A 20092-nucleotide genomic window follows, 5' to 3' on the forward strand; every position below is an offset into this window, starting at 1 on the left:
CCATAGTCCAAAAACTAGAAAAATGTTGATTTTTTCAAATAACATACATTTTCATGGGTTTTTTACTACATATTTAAATAAGAGACATCATTTACGTTATATTAAGCTATACATGTCTTAATACCCGGGGATCCCTTTAATATAATGTAAATGATGTCTCTTGCTGAAATATGTAGTAGAAAACCCATGGAAGATTTATGTAATCCACATCATTTTATACATATTTTGGACTATAGGGGGCAGCATTATTTCGATGACGTGAAATGGTTCAATGAGCTACTGGCGCTACCTGTTGCTATTTTTACAGCAACATAACTCGGAAAATAAAATACTGATACGATGACCACAGCTACTGAAAAAGCTTACAGGTGGCGATGGATATATTGTAAGCATAGGCTTAAAACAAATGGCGTACTATCGTTTTTTCCCCACAATGAGTCTAAACACCCCTGGATAGAGTGAAATCCGCACTGAGAAACTTCTTCAGTGGCTGCGGCGTCATGACAAGCGTTGCATTGTTTTTGGGATTGACAACTGCATTTATTTACAGGTGTGAGTCCCGAAACGTCCCTTTCACACAGCAGCTTACAGTAGCATCTCGAATACTGTCTGTATGAACGTGCAATGGGAGTCAAGCCCCTTTCCTTACCAGTAACCATACCAACAGTGACCAAAGTAAAATCAAAGATGGCGACGTCCATAAAACTGAGAGTCGTATCACTTTCTGACATGACAAGAGTCCAATTGAGCCGTGAGTTCTTCCGTCAAATCCTCATTAACCAACAGCAGCTTTTATATTTGTGTGGGGAGTGGAGTAAACGTACAGAACACAAAACTGACGGAAGCGGCTCTGGTGGTGAAAAACTGACTGGATCTAAAATGGGTTGTAATTTTTCACACCACATTTCACTCCACTGTATATACAGTGTAGGGTTTGATACATAAATATAATTTAATTTAGCTCAAAGGGAATCATTTATGATTTTATAGGGAATTTGAACAGAATCACTGTTTTGCGGCTGATCACTGAGTCGGCAGCGATTCACTGAACGAGCCGTATAACATTAATTCTGCACTGGATATTAAAATCCAAAATATAGTGAAAACACTATTAATAAGCACAGTAACAAGATCGGCAGATTAAGACATTAACTTGTAAGCACAAAACACAAGATACTTCTCTTTTAAATATAAATACGACTTTATTTATATAAACCTAAGACATAAACTAATCTAACACATGAACACAAGCATTCACACATTCACACGTTGCAAAAAGAGAGAAAGGATGAGTTTAGAGAATGAGAAAGTGAAATCCCAAGTTTATAGCAATATGTGCTATCACATAGACCTGAACAAACCATCAATCACTTAATTAACCCTCGCGTTGAGTTTCTCAATGAGGCTAAATTTTATATTAAATGCACCAGTTCAGTTAGAATCTGGAGTTGTTTTACTTGCGTTGCCTTTGGTTACAGGAATTCCCTTCTGTCGTCGTCGTTGCAGGAAAGGGGTTTTCCCGAGTTGGTGATTGGCTGGAAGTTCAGTAGTCTTTGAAGTGATGTCTTGGGGAGCCAATGGTTGGGCATTGGCTGAGGGTGGTCTTGGAGTCAGTTGCTGGTTGAAGTTTGAAGCGGGTGCAGTCGGAGCTGGACTTTGCGGCAAACTTAACTTTTGAACACGAGACTCAACGGAAAGAAAAGAAACTACAGTAAAAGAATAAATTGAGTAACGAGACTAGGTGGTTTTCTTCTCATCGTGGTGTTAGTAGCAACTGGCCTGTAGGCCAGAGCACGCTCAAGAGCGCTAAAACAGCGTCAAAAGCGGTGGCGAGAAGAAGAAGGATGAGAGAGAAGAAGGGGCGATTTGATGGTGTCCTGAGGTTTTAAACTCGGCTTTTGGACACATCCCATCTGGTGTCTTGACCAATTAGATAGGCTATTATCTTAGCTAGGTTGTTCCTTCCATCATAAATCAGCATGTTATCAGTCACATGGTCCGAATTTTACACACTCTGGCAAAGTACACTTTTGGATGTGATTTCTATAACCAGAATATGATACATTTGACAAAGAATCAATTGGAAGAAACGTTTCAAGCTAGAATTGTCAAGCTCATACATACCAAACACAAATAAACCTTAAAGTCATTCAATAGTTATTTAAAAGACATACATAATATGTGCTTAAAACATGATAATCTAATGTGTGGGTTACATACATAATATAGTGTTATGCCTAGCAATGTCCTTTTAGGATGGTTTTATGTGCATATGCAAAAGAAAGTCTCTGTGTATTTCTGTGGAGACCAAAAGACATGTTCTTTGGACAAAGGAATTTCAGTCTCAGTCTTTGTCTTGTATGTGTGGGGGAAAAGTCAATCTAAAGAAGCTCGTGATTTCTCTTGTGGAACACATGTGATGGCCATCTCTTTGACCATTAATCTTGATTACTTGTCCCAAATTTGACGATCTCCTTCCGGCATTGTACTTGTCAATGAGTATTCTTTTGTCTTAATGTTGCAAGCTGTTCTGTGAAAGAGGCTTGTTGGTTAGGCTTGCTCCAGAAGTCGGAGATAGGAATCTTTACGACATTGTCCTGTTCTCCTGGAATTTCAGCTCCTCATGTTTCGATGTTCTGATTGAATCTTAGTTTTGTCTGACTCGTTCTGATGCTACAACAGTATGTAGATGCTTAGACTGAAATATATATACAAACATTCACAGGATGAGATGAATCTTGTTCGACAAAATCTGACTAGAGTCCGTTCAGTGCACAGTTTGGATTGTTCCGTAGATCATCGAGCATCTTGAGTCCTGATGTGTATGGGTAAATGAAGCCCAGATCCAGCTTTCTCAGGTGTGAAGGGTTTGAATGCAGAGCTGAAGCCAGATAATGAAAGCCTGTATCTGTCACCTTACAACTAGATAATCTACAAAGACACATAGAAACAATGAAAACATCTGTGACATTAGAACTTCATGACAAAAGCTTGTTAAATCTTTTGACCTCAGTGAGGTACATTTAGCTGCTAACTACAAATAGTGTTTCAAATCAATTCAAGTTATACATTATGAGTAAAATACATGTTTGCTTCCTCAAACTTCATTTAAATAATGTTTTCTATTCCTGTTTATTTTTTGGTCTTGTCATGTAACACATTTGTGACTGAAGCAAAAATATTGAGAGATGCTGCTAAAAAAACGGACAATCAGCTGAATCTGTCAATGCCTTCAAGTTCAAAATGTATAAATTCATTCATATTTGGATAGTCATACCTTATTGAGAGTGTGAATATTTGGGTAGACAGCTAATTAATTTTATTCACCATTCATATGTTTTTGATTCAGTTCAGGAACAATTTTATCAAATTCAGAACAATTCCATTCAATGTGATTCAGTTTGACTCCGTATGTTTTAAATGTATTCATAGTAGGGGTGAGCGATATGACTAAAATCTTAATTCACAATATGAGTATTTCACAATGACAATATATAACATTATAGTTATTTTTTTGCTGGAAATAAGTGGTAACATTATTGTAAGCTTGTAAAATTAGATACCAATGAAATGTCACAATTCTTGATACCAATTTTGGTTCCATAGCAAAAGATAATACTAGCCTAAAAAGTAAAAGGTTCCCAAGAGATTACTTAAGTAAACTAATAATGTAAGTTTAATGTATAGTTGATGTAAATTAAAAAAATTCACAGTCTTCACGGTATCAATTAAATGAATGTTGATTCTTATTAAAGCTAAAACGTTTATCAGTCAAGAGCAATGGTTTTCCTTTTTCTTTTGTTGTCTGATTAACATTAAGGACATCGACTGCAAGATAAGCATTTAGACATTTGTCCATTCAAATGCAATGAAAGCATTGTGTTTACACAGCATTTTATTCATAAATGAAAGGCAGATCCGCAAGTGAGAATCAAGCAAGTGCAACACAATATGCAGCAAGAATGAACAAGAACGACTAAAGCAAACGACTGTCAATCTGGCCATCTATTACACCCAGCAACACATTTTAGTGGTCAAAACTAACAAAAAAAACTTAGCAGCTTAGTTATCATTGATTTGAGCATGCTCCACTCGAGACTAGCAATATTATAAGAGATCTGTCACCTGCTCATGCGATCGTCAGGGCCTGATCATACACCCGGCGCAATGCGACGTCAGGTGACGTCAGCCTGACGCAGTTATCATTTTCATGTCCTGCGCCACGTTGTTTAAATAGCAAATGCACTTGCACTTATCTGCTCACCCATGGGCGTGCTGGTCTGAAAACGAGGTGTGTTCAGGCACATTGTTGGCGCATTGTTATTTTGAGGCAATTGAAAACAATTGTGCCATTGATCAACTAAAATCTGGTCTAAAGTATTATTTACATTTATTAAAAAAAATAGTTTTTTAATTATTTAAAGGGCACGTTAGCTGACGCGGGGCACTGCTTGGTCCGTTCGCGATCGCGTTCCGTGGGGAGAGGGTTTTTCACCGCACAGGGCCCGTTGCGACCGCACCAGTTGCACCACCCAAAGGATGGCCCTGTATAAGCGGGTGCACAATGCGAGTACACTCTGCTTATTATACACAAAGGGACACGCAGCAGCACACAAACATGCCACATTTTAAAAATGAAAGGATTACAATGTAAAAGAATATTATTGTGTACATAAATATTAAAATACCTACATGTCATAATGCATAGTCATTGTATGTATCCGATTTACCTTTTGCAGTAATGACCAATCGTGGCAATACACACATGTATTTAAACTGACTCCTCAGGTTGAGGGTGTCTATCAACAACCAACAAGCCAAACACTGTTTCCTTTCTGGTGAAGCGTTCAGTCTTTGCTCTTGCAAATTCCGCCATTTAAATAGCGAATCCGCCATGGTGCAAGTGCAACTGGCTTTTAAAGGGAATGGGAGATGAGACTCTGATTGATTTATTGCATGTTACGCCCAAAACACACCCATGACTCATTAAGGGTACTTTCAAACTTGAATCAGCGACTGTAAGTATGTTTTGTTATTAGTTTAAGTATTTGCTATTGACTGTTCAAATGTGGAGTTTTGCGCGGTACCGTGTCGTGTGTGTGTGTGTGAGGGAAATCTTCTTAACCGCGGCTTGTGTATTGCAAATACCTGTACATACGAGCATCATCACTGTGTCTGTCACGCGACTCTGTTCCCCTTTTGGTCTTAAACTGATGGTAAAACTAACTTGAAAGCTGAAGCTCACGATTATGGTAAGGGGCGTTACATTTCCGATGCGTGCTTGTGGTGTTCGGCCAATCACAATGCACTGGATCAATTGGCCAATCAGAGCAGACTGTGCTTGTCGGAAGGAGGGGCTTTGTAGAAAACAACGCGTTTGAGAGAGGCGGGCCACAGAGGAATTACAATAATGTACAGTATTTGAAAAATAATGTGTTTTTTGAACATTAAAGCATGTCAACGTATTCTGTTACACCAAATACATAAAATAATGATCTTTAAAATAGCATCATATGACTCCTTTAAGGTGAAGATGATGACATCAGTGAATGAATATGCTATGCAAAGGTTCTAGCAGGTTGAGTCAAACAAGCAAAATAACAAACAATCATCTTTAGTCTAGATTAGAATGGCTCTTTGTGCCCTGCTCCATTTGCCCATTCTTTGTGCTCATTGTTATTGATCATCAATACTTAAAATGTGACCAATTCATTATTTCTATGATAATGACATTCCAGAGCCCCTGGTTGAATTAGTGCTGAATTAGGGTTTCCTACACTGCTGAAAAAAAAGTGTCAGAGAGATTCATTTGATTTTTAACATTTTAGATTGATTATTGGCTGAAACAAATGTTTCATGATTCAGAAATCCATGTTTCAAAATTGATGCTTATGCATTGGCAGAATTTGTAATCAATATATTGAGACAAGTAAATTGTTACACCCCAATATCATGTGTATGAAATACACAAATAAAAACATTGGACTGTCAAACCTCAGTATCTCCAGCTGACAGTTTGGGCTCTTCAGTCCATCAGAGAGCAGCTTCACTCCTGAGTCCTGCAGCTTATTCTCACTCATGTTCAAATCTATCAGACGGGAGTTTGATGATTGTAGAACTGATGCCACAAACTCACAGCACTGACCAGTGAGTTTACAGCCTAGCAAACTGAAGAGAATAATAAAAAACAGATTATTTACACATCCATTTATTATAAACTGATAAAAGTGGAATCTCATATAATAAAACATAAGTTTGGCTGAAAGGAGAATATAGATTTGACCAGTTGATCTGTACAGCCATCTTTGAGATACTGAGGATAATAAGCAAATAGATTTTTATCTCCTGAATGAAATAACCGTGTTTGGGTGAATTTGGGTTTTAGGTTCCTGATAAATGAAATTCTGCATCAGACGCACCTTAAGGGGTGGGGAAGGGGGATAATGCAAATTCATGCATGTTGAGTTATTTACACTGTTAAAGAGTTGGATTCTCATGCAAAACATGGCCAAAGTTTCAAAAAACGATTTGGACGTATAACAGTATTTTTGTGCCAAATACAGACTTCTGGGTTTCTTACAAGTTTCGGAAAGTTTTTTTCGAGCATGGCTCTTCGTGATGTCATGAAGGGTGGAACTCCTTGTATGGGCATTTCTCATGGAAGAACGTGCCCGCGCACACATCGACCAGAACGAGAGCAAGAGCACGCCCATCAATGCAGTTCATTCTGCAGCACTGCACAGGACTTGCTCGAGAAGAATATCTCCCAAGAAGTGCGTTTTTGGTTGTAAGGGAATGATAACATTGTTCAGCTTCCCGAAGAACCCAGTGTTACGTAAACAATAGATGCAGTTTGTTTTTCTGGGGCAGCAACGGAGTTTCTCAGGTGAGTTTGTTGACGAATGTTTTATAAACAAGGCTGGATTTGCACATTGTTTGATACTGAAAGATGGAGCGGCCCCAGCGATTAAAGATCCCGGTCATGATTCAGAACTGCAGACGGTAAGTGAAACACCGTCAAATGTCTGTGTTTTGTTGGCAATTGGTGCTCAAGTGCTCATTATTCTTTAGCTCCGCCCACAGTGCGCCTCCAGGAACTCGGCTGTTTTCAGAGAGAATCATAAAGCTGTATCTTTCTTTTATAAATATGATAAACTAAAGATTCTTTGGAGATATGAAGGATGCAATACTACTCTATAATGAAATGGTGTGTTATGTTCTCTTTAAACTGTGCAGTTGATGCTGTGCATTGTTTTCTGTTCAACAATATTCGTCTTTACTCAGAGTCAATCTTACACATACAAAACTCGCACATTATGCATTTTGACAATATATTTAATATGTTTAGCAGATTCTTTAATATCTCAGTATACTGAAAAATTAATTTTAAACCTTAGTATCTTCAGCTGACAGTTTGGGCTCTTCAGTCCATCAGACAGCAGCTTCACTCCTGAGTCCTGCAGCTTATTTTCACTCATGTTCAGCTCTATCAGACGGGAGTTTGATGATTGTAGAACTGATGCCACAAACTCACAGCACTGACCAGTGAGTTTACAGTGTGACAAACTGAAGAGAATAATAAAAAACAAATTACACATCCATTTATTGTAAACTGACAAGAGTGGAATCGCTCTCATATAAAAAAATAGAAGTTCGGCTGAAAGGAGAATATGGTTTTGACCAGTTGATTTGCATAGCCATCTACCAAATACTGAGGTTCATGAGCAAATAGCCGTGTTTGGGTTTTAGGTTCTTTGTAAATTAAATTCTGCATCAACAGCATCTTAAACTGTGTTGTTTACACTCTGCACATTGTTTTCTGTGCAACAATATTCTTCTTTCCTCTGAGAGTGACTCTTACACATATACATACAAAACTCAGACATCATACATTTTTACTCTATTTCATATGTTGGTCTCACTTTATTTTGGGGACAAATTCTCACTATTTATTAACTATTAACTGTAACTTTTGCCTCATAAGTTGCTGCTTTTTAACAGTTAGTAAGGTAGCTGTTAAGTTTAGGTATGGGGTGGATTAAGAGATGTAGAATGTGGTCATGCAGAAAAGGCATTAATACATACTTTATAATGTAGTATGTGGGACTCATGTCACCTAAGACGTTGTGATTTTGGGTCACACGTCACTCAAGGCGCGGTTATGAGTATATCAGATGACCAATTCCCACCTCACTTAGTTTAGTGCACCAGTCAAAGACTGGTAATTTGGCAATGCGGGCGTGTTTCCCACAAGCTGTTCAATAATTTGAATTGCACACATTGGAGGGAGCTGGTCAACTGATTTATCTAAAAGATTGGTGGTTTAGCTACAGTGGGGCAAAAAAGTATTTAGTCAGCCACCAATTGTGCAAGTTCTCCCACTTAAAAAGATGAGAGAGGCCTGTAATTTTCATCATAGGTATAGTTCAACTATGAGAGACAAAATGAGAAAAAAAAATCCAGAAAATCACATTGTAGGATTTTTAAAGAATTTATTTGCAAATTATTGTGGAAAATAAGTATTTGGTCAATAACAAAATTTCATCTCAATACTTTGTTATATACCCTTTGTTGGCAATGACAGAGGTCAAATGTTTTCTGTAAGTCTTCACAAGGTTTTCACACACTGTTGCTGGTATTTTGGCCCATTGCTCCATGCAGATCTCCTCTAGAGCAGTAATGTTTTGGGGCTGTCGCTGGGCCACACGGACTTTCAACTCCCTCCAAAGATTTTCGATGGGGTTGAGATCTGGAGACTGGCAAGGCCACTCCAGGACTTTGAAATGGTTCTTACGAAGCAACTCCTTCGTTGCCCGGGCGGTGTGTTTGGGATCATTGTCATGCTGAAAGACCCAGCCACGTTTCATCTTCAATGCCCTTGCTGATGGAAGGAGGTTTTCACTCAAAATCTCATGATACATGGCCCCATTCATTCTTTTGTTCACACGGATCAGTCGTCCTGGTCCCTTTGCAGAAAAACAGCCCCAAAGCATGATGTTTCCACCCCCATGCTTCACAGTAGGTATGGTGTTCTTTGGATCCAACTCAGCATTCTTTCTCCTCCAAACACAAGTTGAGTTTTTACCAAAAAGTTCTATTTTGGTTTCATCTGACCATATGACATTCTCCCAATCCTCTTCTGGATCATCCAAATGCTCTCTAGCAAACTTCAGACGGGCCCGGACATGTACTGGCTTAAGCAGGGGGACACGTCTGGCACTGCAGGATTTGAGTCCCTGGTGGCGCAGTGTGTTACTGATGGTAGCCTTTGTTACTTTGGTCCCAGCTCTCTGAAGGTCATTCACTAGGTCCCGTGTGGTTCTGGGATTTTTGCTCACAGTTCTTGTGATCATTTTGACCCCACGGGGTGAGATCTTGCGTGGAGCCCCAGATAGAGGGAGATTATCAGTGGTCTTGTATGTCTTCCATTTTCTAATAATTGCTCCCACAGTTGATTTCTTCACACCAGGCTGCTTACCTATTGCAGATTCAGTCTTCCCAGCCTGGTGCAGGTCTACAATTTTGTTTCTGGTGTCCTTTGACAGCTCTTTGGTCTTGGCCATGGTGGAGTTTGGAGTTGGACTGTTTGAGGTTGTGGACAGGTGTCTTTTATACTGATAACGAGTTCAAACAGATGCCATTAATACAGGTAACGAGTGGAGGACAGAGAAGCCTCTTAAAGAAGAAGTTACAGGTCTGTGAGAGCCAGAAATCTTGCTTGTTTGTAGGTGACCAAATACTTATTTTACCGAGGAATTTACCAATTAATTCTTTAAAAATCCTACAATGTGATTTTCTGGATTTTTTTTCCTCATTTTGTCTCTCATAGTTGAGGTATACCTATGATGAAAATTACAGGCCTCTCTCATCTTTTTAAGTGGGAGAACTTGCACAATTGGTGGCTGACTAAATACTTTTTTGCCCCACTGTAGCTAGTAGAGCCTTGGATCATCAACACAAAGAAGACACAATTGTAATAAGATAAATGAAATTTATTAACTCTTTCCCCGTCAGCGTTTTTTTTAAAAGTTGCCAGCCACCGCCAGCATTTTTGATGATTTTCACCGTAAATTTGACGGCCCTCAGAATATTTTCTGCTATGAATATAAGAACATATTATATATCAAAATAAAGAACCAACCCTCTGCTTTTAAACAAAAACAAACTATTTTATTCTATCTTCATGTGTTCATGTTTTATCACCATTTGAATGCAGATAGGTTTCATCAAAAACACAACATTTTGGACAAAAAACTGAGAAAAATGCATTTTTATCCAAGTAGTGCATTTTCAAGCAAAATACATTCAGATGTCATATTCTTTCACCTGTAAATAATTATATGAATAATTTAAATTGCATTCAATAAACAGAACAAACAAACAGACACACACACACACACACAAACAAACATATACATACATATACTGTGCACGCACGCATGAACACACACACACACACACACACATGCATACACACATGCATACATGCATACATACATACATACACACATGGCATGCAGATAGATAGATATATAGATAGATAGATCTATAGATAGATCGCGCCCACACACACACACACACACACACACCCCTATTCAGATTGACAAATCGGTTACAACTACAGATGTTTCTGTGTCTGTAAATGTCTGTAAATCTCTCTCACTGACTACTTTGTCCCGATCAGATTCAAAATGGTCAAAACATGATCTACATAGGCTATATGATCTATATATGATCTACATTTTCTCTGATCCTTCTATTTATGCCGATCGTCTTCTATTCGCACCCTAAAGACCCGGAAGTCCCATAACTCATTCAGGACATGCGCTAGGGCTTTCCTTACCGTAATACACCTAGAACACGGATTGCCGTAAAAACTCGTCAATGACGGGGAAGCGTTGTCTCTTGATTGCCGAGATATCTCGTCAATGGCGTTGAAAGAGTTAACAATAGATATGCAAGAGTAAATGCAACAACTAGTGATGATACCAATAAGTGAATATACACTGTTAATAGAGAATAATAGACAACTAAATATGAAGGAAGATACTGAGTAAATCGCAGAAACAAATAAATGGAATGAACACAGAATGGCTGAATGCAATGCTGTTGAGCTGAATGTAGCAATGGAAGAGATGTCTATGGAAATGTTGCTTATGGGAACCACTTAATGGCTCTGGTGGAATTAACGATAAATAACTGCTTATTTATCTCTGAACAAATAATATAGCTATTATTCGTAATGCTGACCCCAAGTAAATGTTATCTAAACAGGTTAGAGAAACAGGCTGCAGGTATAAACTAAGCCAAGGTCTTTAGGAAAGAGGTTTGGTAAGTTCATAATTACGTTCCACAGGTGGGTGATCAGTCCGGTGGTAGAATTGTCTTCCACTGGTGATGCAGACTGCGTGCAGTGGGGAGGGCACAGATTTGCATTCCGGTAGCCGTCAATGCTGACCTGGAGGATGTTGAACTTCTGCTATGTCACAAAGGGTCTTTAAAGCATGGACCGGGCAGCTGGGTCAGATGGGTCTTCACGGGGTCCTTTGCAGCCTGGCTGCATCGTTGAGGAGCCGTGGGTTTCAGGCAGTGTCTGCCACTGCGGAGGTCCTTTGCGGACTGGGCTGTGCTGCTTTCGGAGCGGCAAGAGTCAGACGGGGTCCATCACTGCTGGGTCCTTTGCAACTGAAGGGCAGCCAAATGCGATAAGGAAGGTTTGCTCATGAGCTTGAAATCTCTTTTCTCGTAAGGCCAGAGACTCAAAACGTCGTATCTGCTACTGTCTCTCTGGATGTATCAGAGACTCAGAACTTTGGTGTTTCTGTTAGTGTCTCTCTAGATGAAAGACTCAGAAATGGGGAGTGTTCCTGTTACTGCCTTCCCGGTAACAGGACTCAGACTCAAAACAAGGAGTGTCTTTTGGGAAGGTACCTTTATCTCTTTTTTATGAGGAGGAGATTGGAATCTGGCGCCTCTCCGTTCCAGGAATGTGATTGGCCACTTGTGTCCAAGGTGGCCATGATGTTGCCCACCCTAGTGTGGAACTCATTTGCATACAGTGGAGTACAAAGTTAAACAGTGTCTTTAACATTTCACCCATGCAATATTTCTTTACCAAACCTCTTTCAAACTATTATCAGCATCATGAGGAGCAAAAAGAGTCCAAACATGATAGGAAACTGTTGAACTATCACTTATTCATACCATAATATGTTAATAGGCCTGCTTCCGTGAACTGTTGTGTTAACAGTCAATGACCATCAACATAAACTGTACTTCATCTGAGGATGAAGTGAATCCCTTGCAGTTTGCATCCATTTAAGGTCTCCAAACACGTGTATGAATGATTTGGATAGATCTGTGTGGCCTTTCTTTGTTTTGGCCACTGCTGTTGTATCCAGAGATCTGTGTGGCCTTTCTTTGTTTCGGCTACTGCTGTTGCATCCAGAGATCTGGAGGAATTTTTATGGCAGTCATTTCCTAAACCTTAGGATTGGGTGTGATGGTGAGGGTCAACCCGTAGTCCAATGAGAAGTCCTCTCTTAGGTGGTCGTGGATGCAGAAGGTCTCCCTTCCTGTCCTGTTAGAGGTGTCTGGCAGTTGTCTTGGCATCTTATCTGATGGTTCTGAACATCTTTTTATGTTCCTCCACCAAGATCCTATCACAGTGGGCACATCTCCCTCCACACCGGCAGTTAGAGAAGGGCCCTGCCATAAACTGGTCCTTGGAATGCTAGTTTGACAGTTGTTCACTACAATAAATACTAATAAACAGCCAACATGCTAGTAAATATCCATGCTAATTAGGGCTGCACGATAAATCGCATGCGATATTCATGCACATCTTGTCAGTAAAGCCGGTTCTGTAATCAGTGGTAAATCTCCATCACGTGCGTGCTTTCAGATGGAGCAGCATTTACTACACAGAGCCGTAGTTCACTGACAAGTTTCGCAAAACCACGTTCATAATCGCGTAAACTGGTTTTACTGACAAGATGCGCATGAACATCGCATGCGATTTATCGTGCAGTCCTAATGCTAATAAGCAATTAGTTAATAGTGAGAATTGGTCCCTTAACTAAAGTGTTACCAATATGTTTAGTGGATTCTTTAACTCTTTCCCCGCCATTGACAAGATATCTCGTCAATTAAGAGACAACGCTTCCCTAGCCTGGTAATACCAAACTCTGCTACTTCGCTTTGCTTGGTAGACAGAGTCTGGAAGGGAATAATTGATAAACGTTTACTTTCTTGTGGGCGGGCGCTTGTCTGAAGTTTAAAATCATTGGTGTACCTGTAAGCCAATCACATAACGGTTGGTTATGACATATGTTATTCGCCGGCTCAGCCACCTCGAACTTCCGTTGTAAACACAGGTATGCAGCGAAAACAAAACCATCAAGCAAAATACCGGAGTGAAGATGGCTGTGAACGACTTTTGCAGATTATGTGAAGTAATCACATCACACACACACACAATCACAATTATTGCCTTGCCGGACTTTGGCCTCCCCAGTTTCTCACTGACGATCGGTAACAGTTGATAAATTAAACTTTTCCCAAAACCTGTCGAGAGTAGGGCCACAACATCACCTCCATTCAAAATGTGAACCAAACACTCTTCTTGTTTGGGCTTCAGTTGGCAAATGCCAGGAATATTCTCCACAACAGAGCGAATAGCGTCCCGTGTCTCCATGTCTGCTGTCGTTTTATATTTCCCTCACCTAAAGTACAATCTTAAATTCGGCGCTTAGCGTCTACGTCACGGCTCTCAGCCCGCCCTCTGTTCGTTGGTTGGCCCTGCTGCTGCGGAGCCAGAGATAAACTGGGAGATGGTTTGCTATATCAGGCTGAGTACAGAAGCGAAATGAAATTGAGCGGAAGTACGAAGTCTGATGTAGTCAGGCTAACGCCTCCCCGCCATTGACGAGTTTTTACAGCAATCCGTGTTCTAGGTGTATTACGATAAGGAAAGCCCTAGCACATGTCCTGAATTAGTTACGAGACTTCCGGGTCTTTAGGGTGCGAATAGAAGACGATTGGCATAAATGGAAGGATCAGAGAAAATGTAGGTCATATATATATCATATATGTAGATCATGCTTTGACCATTTTGAATCTGATTGGAATTAGGTAGTCAGTGAGAGAGATGCCTTTACAGACACAGAAATATCTCTAGTTGTAACCGATAACCCGTTGATCTGAATAGGGGTGTGTGTGTGTGTGGGGGCGCGATCTACATATATAAATCTATCTATCCATCTATATATATATATATATATATATATATATATATATGTGTGTGTGTGTGTGTGTACGTGCATGCGTGTATAGTATATGCATGCATATGTATGTATGTAGCCTATATATATATATATATATATATATATATATATATGTGTGTGTGTGTATAATCATATGTATGTATATGTTTGTGTGTGTGTGTGTGTGTGTGTGTGTGTCTGTTTGTTCTGTTTATTGAATGCAATTTCAATTATTCATATAATTATTTACAGGTGAAAATGATGAAAATGATTTGCATTTTTGCATTTTTCTCAGTTTTTTGTCCAAAATGTTGTATTTTTGATGAAACCTATCTGCATTCAAATGATGATAAAACATGAACACATGAAGATAGAATAACTTTTTTTGTTGTTTAAAAGCAGAGACTTAGTTCTTTATTTTGATATATAATATGTTCTTATATTCATAGCAAAAAATATTCTGAGGGCAGTCAAATTTAGGTGAAAATCATCAAAAATGCTGGCGGTGGCTGGCAACTTTTTAAAAAAAAACGCTGGCGGGGAGTTAATATATCAGTATATTGAAAAATTAATTTTAAACCTCAGTTTCTCCAGCTGACAGTTTGGGCTCTTCAGTCCATCAGAGAGCAGCTTCACTCCTGAGTCCTGGAGCTCATTGCGACTCATGTCCAGCTTTATCAGATGGAAGTTTGATGATTGTAGATTTGATGCCACAGTTTCACAGCACTGACCAGTGAGTTTACAGTCTGCCACGCTGATGAGAATAATAACAGTATAATAATAACTACACACCCATTAATTATTTACATGACTTCACAGCTTAATCTTAAATTGAAAACAATAACATGGTAGACATTACAGCTTCTCTTATTATACTGTACACATTTTTTGCTTGCATGACTATATAGTAAACAAATCAGGTTGTCATGTTCTCATGTTATTTAGCATATTCTGTAGATTAAAATGTTGCTTTTAACCGATAAAAGCATATACAGTATCTCACAGAAGTGAGTAGACCCCTCACATTTTTGTAAATATTTTATTATATCTTTCCATGTGACAACACTGAAGAAATGACACTTTGCTACAATGTAGTGAGTGTACAGCTTGTATAACAGTGTAAATTTGCTGTTCCCTCAAAATAACTCAACACACAGCCATTAATGTCTAAACTGCTGGCCACAAAAGTGAGTACACATCCCTAAGTGAAAATGTCCAAATTGGGCCCAAAGTGTCAATATTTTGTGTGGCCACCATTATTTTCCAGCACTGCCTTAACCCTCTTGGGCATGGAGTTCCCCAGAGCTTCACAGGTTGCCACGGGAGTCCTCTTCCACTCCTCCATGATGACATCACGGAGCTGGTGGATGTTAGAGACCTTGCGCTCCTCCATCTTCCATTTGAGGATGCCCCACAGATGCTCAATAGGGTTTAGGTCTGGAGACATGCTTGGCCAGTCCATCACGTTTACCCTCAGCTACTTTAACAAGGCAGTGTCTTGGAGGTGTGTTTGGGGTCGTTATCATGTTGGAATACTGCCCTGCGGCCCAGTCTCCGAAGGGAGGGGATCATGCTCTGCTTCAGTATGTCACAGTGCATGTTGGCATTCTTGGTTCCCTCAATGAGCTGTAGCTCCCCAGTGCCGGCAGCACTCATGCAGCCTCAGACCATGACACTCCCACCACCATGCTTGACTGTAGGCAAGACACACTTTTTCTTTGTACTCCTCACCTGGTTGCCGCCACACACGCTTGACACCATCTGAACCAAATAAGTTTATCTTGGTCTCATCAGACCACAGGACATGGGTCCAGTAATCCATGTCCTTAATCTGCTTGTTTTCAGCAAACTGTTCACGGGCTTTAGAAGAGGCTTCCTTTTGGGACGACAGCCATGCAGACCAATTTGATGCAGTGTGCGGCGTATGGCCTGAGCACTGACAGGCTGACCTCCCACCCCTTCAACCTCTGCAGCAATACTGGCAGCACTCATGTGTCTATTTCCTAAACACCAACCTCTGGATATGACGCTGAGCACATGCACTCAACTTCTTTGGTCGACCATGGCGAGGCCTGTTCTGAGTGGAACCTGTCCTGTGCTGCAGCTCAGTTTCAGGGTCTTGGCAATCTTCTTATAGCCTATGCCATCTTTATGTAGAGCAACAATTCTTTTTTTCAGATCCTCAGAAAGTTCTTTGCCATGAGGTGCCATGCTGAACTTCCAGTGACCAGTATGAGAGAGTGAGATTAATAACACCAAATTTAACACACCTGCTCCCAATTCACACCTGAGACCTTGTAACATTAACATGTCACATGACACTGGGGAGAGAAAATGGCTAATTGGGCCCAATTTGGACATTTTTACTTAGGGGTGTACTCACTTTTGTGGCCAGCGGTTTAGACATTAATGGCTGTGTGTTGAGTTATTTTGAGGGGACAGCAAATTTACACTGTTATACAAGCTGTACACTCACTACTTTACATTGTAGCAAAGTGCCATTTCTTCAGTGTTGTCACATGAAAAGATATAATAAAATATTTACAAAAATGTGAGGGGTGTAGTCACTTCTGTGAGATACTGTAGTAACTGTCCATCATATCGTCTTGGACTCTTGTTTTCACCTGGTCAGAAATAAACCAAATAAACCAATCCTTTCGCGATTTACTGGATGGGAGGCGCACTATACTGTATGTAGCCTACTGTGCTTTCATTAAATGAAAACAGCATGGAATGTGAGTTAAAGGTGCTGTATGTAGGATTGACTAGTGGTTGAACTAGGTATTGCAGTCCAAATTCAAAATATTGGACAGGGTTTTTTTCATCCGGCCCCTCCTCCTCAGACTTGACGCACACGCAGGTTGACAGATTAACAACACTAACAGGAACGAGCGCACATGACAATGAATGACATGAAATACGCTATGTTTTCCGCCAACTGGCAACCCGGGGTGCTGAAATACAATTGGCAGTGGGTGCGTTTCACAAACCAAAAGAGAGACCGACATTCCGGCCCGGAACGCACATTTTCAAAGGAGAATATTATGGTATTTTTATGCTTTAGTAGAGTCAAAAACTTACATACAGCACCTTTAACCCTTTAAAAACCTAAGGGTAAAATAGGTCATTTTCACAAATTTTGTTTATTTGACTGCAAAATTCTAACAGAATGTGCTATTTTCAGGTGCAAGGTTTCTTTTTTTCAGAAAACAAATGGCTTTCAAAAAAGTAGTTTTTGACCATTAATCTTGTGTGTTGAGTTTGTAAATAGACAAAAATAAAAAAACAGGAATAATTTTTCTGTTTTTCATTTAGAAAAAAAAGATAAAAATCGTGATCGAAATAATCCAACACTTCTTACTTCAAAATTCAACTATAATACATATATACAAGTATTTTTGGGACACTGGGTTGCACAGTTTTCATTCAGGAGGTTTTTTTGTTCATACACGCACACATTTACATGCACAGACTCATTAAAGCGATGCACACACCACATGTGAAAAAGTCTCACTCAGCCTGCTCCCAAAGTCTCATCAAAAATCATCCTAATCGACTCTTGTGCTGTTTACTCCTCCTTCACCATGTTTTTGTTCATTTTGTTTATTATTTTATGCAATCCATCTCCTGGAAATCTGCCGTCATTTGTTGACAGAGCGCAAGAAATTACCGTAAAAAGCCATATATTGCCGAAAAGCGCATGTTGTCTGCTGTCAGGAGCAATTATTATTTTGATAGTGCAAACGGCAGAAGAGTTATGGTAGCATGAATACAGCTTGGTCTGATGTGTCGGCGACGACACAGCCGGTTTAAAAGGGTTAAGAAACGATATTGGTTCAAAAAATAAGAATCTATTAAAATAGAGAATTTTTTATTTTTTTTTAACCCAGTCCTAGCATATATCGTTGTTTTTAGTGTCCTCCACTGTCACTGTGGTGTTGAACATGAAAAGTGATGCAGTCTCTGTCCATCTGTTCTCTTCATAAATAAATAAATGCATAAGCCTATATGCTCGTCCTCTAGGTTCATTATTAAAAATGAAAAAGTAAACAAAAATAAAAGTAATTAAATATATATTATGACGGAATTTATGTTTTTTTAATGTAATTTATTTCAGTGATGCAAATCATAATTTTCATCAGCCTTTATACCAGTCTTCAGTGTCACATAATCCTTCAGAAATCATTCCAATTTGTTGATTTATTATTAATGCTGTTCATTTTAGCTTTCTATTCATCAAAGAATCCTGAACAAAATGTCACAGGTTCCAAAAAATATTAAGCAGCAAAACTGTTTCCAACACTGGTAATAAATTAATATATTAGAATGATTTCTGAAGGATCATATAACTCGGAAAACTGGAGTAACAGCTGATGAAAATTATGATTTGCATCACTGAATTAAATTCTATTTTAAAGTATATTAATTATGCATTACATATGTATATATATATATATATATATATATATATATATATATATATATAAATAAAACCTCTGACACGAAGAAGAGTGAAAACATGACTGCTAAAGAACATCTGAACATAACGAAACAAATGCACATTGACAGATCATCTGTTCTGCAAAATGTAAACAAATGTATATTTCTGCAAGCGTAAATATTGTGAAAATATCAATATTAATTCTGCAAAGGCATTCCTCCTGGAACAGGTCGCGTGCCGAGTTTGGCGGGTGTACTTTGTGACAGCTTATTTAATGTATAAGGTACATGTACAACAAACTGGTAATGACATAGTGGTATCGTATAGGCTATTGTAATCGAATGTAGCCTATCTATACCTGTGGAACCGTAGACAGCACACGCGGTGTTCATCTAATAAAGATCTTCATAGCTAGCAGACAATAGCTTTTGCAGATTTGCTTTCAATTGACTGTAGACCCAAAGCCACGTCTTCAATGCTCTTGATGTTCTTAAACTTTCTGTTACAACTCTGAGTGAGAACCGCTTCAGACGACCATCAGGCATTACAGGCATGATGAAATGGAAATGAAATTGACCAATCGGACCAATCACCGCAGATTAGCGTCAATCAAAGGAGGGGTTTGGAAAAATGAATTGTTGAGCGAATGGTTTGGGAGTCGTTGAGTAAGTAATGTTAAAATAAATGCATATTATAAGAAATTGAAAATGTTTTTTGACCTTGCATGCATGTCAGCCTGTTGTTGGGGACTCCAAAACCAAAATATACTTTCATTACCCATAATTGATTTAAATAAAACTTCTCTTTTCAATTCCTATTTATTTTTTGGTCTTGTCATGTGAGATTTAACATATTTGTAACTGATTCAGTAATATTACGAGATGTTGATTAGATTAGACAATGAGCTCACCTTGTCTTAAAAACTAAAGACTTATCTAGTTGATTTGGTAATCACAATTGATGTGTATCAAATGAACATATAAAAACACATCTGATTCTCAAACCTCAGTATCTGCAGTTGACAGTTTGGGCTCTTCAGTCCATCAGAGAGCAGCTTCACTCCTGAATCCTGCAGTTCATTGCGACTCATGTCCAGCTCTATCAGATGGGAGTTTGATGATTGTAGAGCTGATGCCACAAACTCACAGCACTCACCAGTGAGTTTACAGTAATGCAATCTGAATTTCATAAAAAATAGGTTTATATATCCATTTGTTAAATTACTTCACAGTTTAATCTGAGGATGAGAACAATAACATTATGGACCTTACATATTGTCTTATTTTAATTGTGTACTAACCAGTCACATTTTACACTTCTGTATATCATTCATTTAGGAGTCACACTGTTTGTTGTCAAAACAGACCAGAGATCATAAGCATATGAT

General features: G+C 39.0%; 1 protein-coding gene across 2 annotated transcripts in view; it reads right to left on the reverse strand.

The window, feature by feature from the left end:
- Positions 1 to 1962: 1962 nt before the first annotated feature.
- Positions 1963 to 20092, reverse strand: part of LOC131542998 (NACHT, LRR and PYD domains-containing protein 12-like) — a 43516-nt gene continuing 25386 nt past the window's right edge. For both annotated transcript variants that reach the window (XM_058780147.1, XM_058780148.1), the window contains 5 exons: positions 19710 to 19883; positions 14845 to 15018; positions 7393 to 7566; positions 5995 to 6168; positions 1963 to 2931 (listed from right to left, as the gene is read on the reverse strand). In XM_058780147.1, coding sequence (XP_058636130.1) covers positions 2757 to 2931; positions 5995 to 6168; positions 7393 to 7566; positions 14845 to 15018; positions 19710 to 19883 — 871 coding nt within the window. In that variant the 3' untranslated portion in view covers positions 1963 to 2756. The remainder of the gene's footprint in view (positions 2932 to 5994; positions 6169 to 7392; positions 7567 to 14844; positions 15019 to 19709; positions 19884 to 20092) is intronic.

Source organism: Onychostoma macrolepis, chromosome 06 (genome assembly GCF_012432095.1).
Source record: "Onychostoma macrolepis isolate SWU-2019 chromosome 06, ASM1243209v1, whole genome shotgun sequence".
In the NCBI taxonomy this organism is placed as follows: Eukaryota; Metazoa; Chordata; class Actinopteri; order Cypriniformes; family Cyprinidae; genus Onychostoma; species Onychostoma macrolepis.